The sequence below is a fragment of the Frankliniella occidentalis genome, unplaced genomic scaffold (genome assembly GCF_000697945.3).
Source record: "Frankliniella occidentalis isolate FOCC.00 unplaced genomic scaffold, Focc_3.1 Scaffold251, whole genome shotgun sequence".
In the NCBI taxonomy this organism is placed as follows: domain Eukaryota; kingdom Metazoa; phylum Arthropoda; class Insecta; order Thysanoptera; family Thripidae; genus Frankliniella; species Frankliniella occidentalis.
Window position 1 is genome coordinate 476,758 of NW_026267377.1, and position 2,756 is coordinate 479,513.

Below are 2,756 nucleotides of genomic sequence, written 5' to 3' on the forward strand. Positions count from 1 at the left end.
TTTATTGTTGTTTTTTTTGGGGGGGGGGGATTTTTGTTCCTTTGAATTTAAACAAAATCATGTTGATGTTCTTTTGTTATATTTCGCAGTCCGCCCCAGTTTCAGGAAGGACACAAGAGCGGCGGTGCTACAGGCGCAAGATGTGCCGGGCCGGCAGGAACACGGCCGACGACATGCCAAGCGGCCGGCCGGCTCCGGCTGAGTCCGAACCGAGCCGCGCATTGGGCCAATGAAATAAGAACACAACAATTGCGGCGCTTTGTCGTAACGGCGGCGACGGCGGCCGCTCGGCAAGTCATCATCGGTACAAAGTTGTTGTTGTTGTTTGCGCCACTCAGCGCAGCGCGGGCCGGTGTGGGTGCGCCTCGCACGGGACAGATTAGCGCCGTCTACGGGCCTCCAGCTCCCGTGTGCAGCGCTGGAAGGGCGGCGCTCACAATCACAGACCACCACATGATCGAAGGACACACATTGCACCATGTTATGACAAATAGGCTACGCGCCGAGGGGGGCGCGTGCATTGTAACAGGGTACTTCCTCCCCAAGCCTGGGCTGGGCTGCTCGGCCATCACGGCCGATTGCTGCAGTTTCCCGGAGTCTGCGGTGGTGCGGTGCGGGTGGTGCTGACGGGATATAGGCTGCCGGCTGCCGGCTGCGAGCAGAGAGCCCAGAAAGACTCTTAATTAATTCTTCGCGTGTCGAACATTTTGTTTTCGCACATTTTTGCAGGCGCGAGTCTCAATGTTATGCCACCAAGACACGCGAAAGCCCGCGAGCACGAGGGTGTAGCCAAAAGACATACAAGGTTTTCGTCAATAAATTTATTTATTCGCTAGTGAGGTATTTACATGATTGTCTTCTTCTCTACACAGTCTTTGAGATGAGATAGTTTGTCAGTCGTTGACGGGTGGGCGCTGCGCTCAGTAGTGGGCGGACTCGGCCTTCTTGTAGCCCTCTGGGTGCGCGGCGTGGCCACTGTAGGAGACGACGGCGTTGAAGCCGCTGTGCTTGTCCGCCGTGTAGTGCACGATGCGCTTCCTGCCATCGGGCTGCAGCAGCGAGTACTCGCCCTTCACCACGTCACCGTCACGCTCCTCCTGCTGGTCCTTGACGTCCCCGGTGTGCGAGTCGTGCACGCCGTACTTGAACGCGTACTTTGGGTGAGCCTGCGAAACAGACACAAATACCGAACGAACTTTTTGAGTAAACGGTGCAAATAATGAAAATATAGTACAGACACACGACCCGATATGGTTTTCGGAACAAACGCGATTGGTTATGATCGACAGCCTCGATTGGTTATGATCGACAGCCTTGCCAATAGGTAAAAGAAGTCACGGGGAGCAAGTGTTACTTTCACTCACAACATATGAGTAGGGTTAGTAATGGCACGTGACGACCCTGTGCAGAGCGGATGCGACCGTCACAAGCCCCTAACCAACCGTGGGCATGCAGACCCGCACAACACAGAAGTCCAACGGGAGAGTCTACCCTCCAGGGGCTCTATCCGTACTTACGTAGTGCTCGGGCTCGTGCTTGTATTCCTGCTGAACGTAGACGGGCTCGGGCTTCTTGTACTCCTGGTGGACGTAGACGGGCTCTGGCTGCTTGTACTCGTGCTTGATGTAGACGGGCTCGGGCTGCTTGTATTCGTGCTTGATGTACTCTGGCTGCTTGTACTCGTGCTGGACGTACACGGGCTCGGGCTTCTTGTACTCGTGCTTGATGTAGACGGGCTCCGGCTGCTTGTACTCGTGCTTGATGTAGACGGGCTCGGGCTTCTTGTACTCGTGCTGGATGTACTCTGGCTGCTTGTACTCGTGCTTGACGTACAGAGGCTCCTGCTTGTAGACGGGGGCGTGCTTGTACTCGTGCTTGACGGACGACAGCTGATTCACCGACACGTAGGACTGGGCGTGCCCGTAACTCTGCTGCTGCTTGTACTGCGCGGCCGCGGCACCCACCACGACGAGCACGATGATGGCCTGGGCAAATAAAGCACGAAAATAATGAAAGTAGAATATTTTTTCTGATACATAGTTAGGATAATGGATGTCTTATCAATTAATTATTCCCGCAAACACTTGTATACTTGCTTCCTCCGCCGTACTCACCTTGCTGATCCCCATGACTGCGGTGTGCTGACTTACTGTGCCTGGACGAGGGGCAGGCTCCAGTTTATATATGAGGCACGGGTGACGCCCCCGGTGCCCCGGCCGGCCGGGCGGCGTTGGGGCAGGTCGGGTTAGGGCGGCCTGGCCGTGGGGGCAGCGGGGGCAGCGCGCGAGAAGCGGGGAGTCCAGGGGAGCCCCGGCCCGCGGGGGGCGGACATCTCCGCCGAGCGGAGACCTTCGACACAACTGTCGCTTACAGATTCCACAACACTCCAATTGACTTTCTCGCTTAAAAGTACTGTATCATGTCATTGGGCGTGACAAACCGACAAACCTCGTCATTTTCGCAGCAACTGTAAAGAGAACGGCCTCGTGTACGGTCTGTGTTGCTGCTATAATTCGCACATACACCAGAGTTGCAGCCTTGTCTAATTGCATGTTCTTATGGTAAGTGTCTATACTCCGCATTTTTGTTTTGGTTTGAAATAATTTGGGAGTGTGCTGGACTGGCTGGAAGAGGGCAAAAGAGGCTCTCCCTGATTCTCGGAATACCCGCTAACCACCGGCCGGGCGTCTTTCCCCTTCACGTGTCTGGAATGAATCGCGACTTCCACATAATGGAGCAGGGCGGAGCAGGGCGGG

The 2,756-nt window shown here is 55.5% G+C and overlaps 1 protein-coding gene across 1 annotated transcript; it reads right to left on the bottom strand.

Moving 5' to 3' along the window:
- Positions 1–786: 786 nt before the first annotated feature.
- On the bottom strand, positions 787–2,176 carry LOC113218460 (cardiomyopathy-associated protein 5-like). Its single transcript, XM_026438828.2, has 3 exons — positions 2,115–2,176; positions 1,518–1,985; positions 787–1,166 (listed from the first exon to the last, which is right to left on the bottom strand). The coding sequence occupies exons 1-3, from the start codon at positions 2,127–2,129 to the stop codon at positions 921–923; spliced, it is 729 nt and encodes a 242-aa protein (XP_026294613.1). The 5' UTR covers positions 2,130–2,176; the 3' UTR covers positions 787–920.
- Positions 2,177–2,756: the final 580 nt, after the last annotated feature.

Bases quoted from the DNA above. Each gene is read 5' to 3' on its own strand.
- LOC113218460 (XM_026438828.2), bottom strand. The intron at 1,167-1,517 runs GTAAGTACGGAT...TCTGTTTCGCAG, and splicing joins AGCACGAGCCCGAGCACTAC to GCTCACCCAAAGTACGCGTT.